The 747-nt window shown below is 73.6% G+C and overlaps 1 protein-coding gene across 1 annotated transcript in view; it reads right to left on the reverse strand.

Moving 5' to 3' along the window:
* The window catches only part of LOC119588239, a gene marked incomplete in the record, with an annotated part of 2,381 nt that overhangs the window by 413 nt on the left and 1,221 nt on the right, over positions 1-747 (reverse strand). Inside the window, 1 exon segment of the mRNA XM_037936936.1 lies at positions 1-742. Within this exon segment, the coding sequence (XP_037792864.1) occupies positions 1-742 (742 nt within the window).

Consider the following 747-nt stretch of genomic DNA (forward strand, 5'->3'; position numbering starts at 1 on the left):
TGGGCGGCGAGATGACTGCGGGCCGCGTGTTCTCCTTCTCCTCCTCGCGCTCGGAGCGGCTCCTGCGGGCGGCGCAGGTGTCGCAGTCGGACTCGGAGCAGTCGCTCGAGGAGTTGGTCGAGTCGGACTCCGAGTCGCTGTCGGTGGACGACGAGGACGACTCGCGCGGGACGACCTGCTTCCTCCTGCGCGCCAGGCGCTGACGCAGCGCCGCGTTCTCCTCCTGCAGCGTCAGCAGCTGCGCCTGCAGCGTGGCCACGAGGCGCGAGGGCGACGCCGACAGCGCCTCCGTCAGCACGGCGGCGCGCGCCTCCAGGGCCACGATGGCCGCGCACAGGTCCGTGCGGCTGCCGCCCATCAGGCGGTCCTCGCGCGCGCTGCGGTACGCGCTCTCGAAGTCCGCCAGGTTGAACGGGTACCAGTCGCGCGCGTGGGCGTGCGTGGGCGTGGCGCTGCCCAGGTCGTCCTCGCCTCCGCTGGCGGGCGGGTCGTGCTCCCAGCCGGGGGTGCTCTTGTCGAAGTTGAGGAAGAGCGCCGAGTTCTCGTGGTCGTCCATGATGAACTGCGTGCTGTTCTCGGGCGCGCGGGGCACCTGGGCGCCCACGGGCCGCAGCACGGGCGTGGGCGGGCCGCGGGCGGGCGTGAAGGGCTCGCCGCAGCCCGCCGCGGGCGACACGAGCGCGACGCGGCCCTCCTCCTCCTTGGGCGTGCGGCGCCGCCTCCTCCGCCGCTTCTTCTTCTTCTTGA

This window comes from Penaeus monodon, chromosome 23 (assembly GCF_015228065.2).
Source record: "Penaeus monodon isolate SGIC_2016 chromosome 23, NSTDA_Pmon_1, whole genome shotgun sequence".
In the NCBI taxonomy this organism is placed as follows: domain Eukaryota; kingdom Metazoa; phylum Arthropoda; class Malacostraca; order Decapoda; family Penaeidae; genus Penaeus; species Penaeus monodon.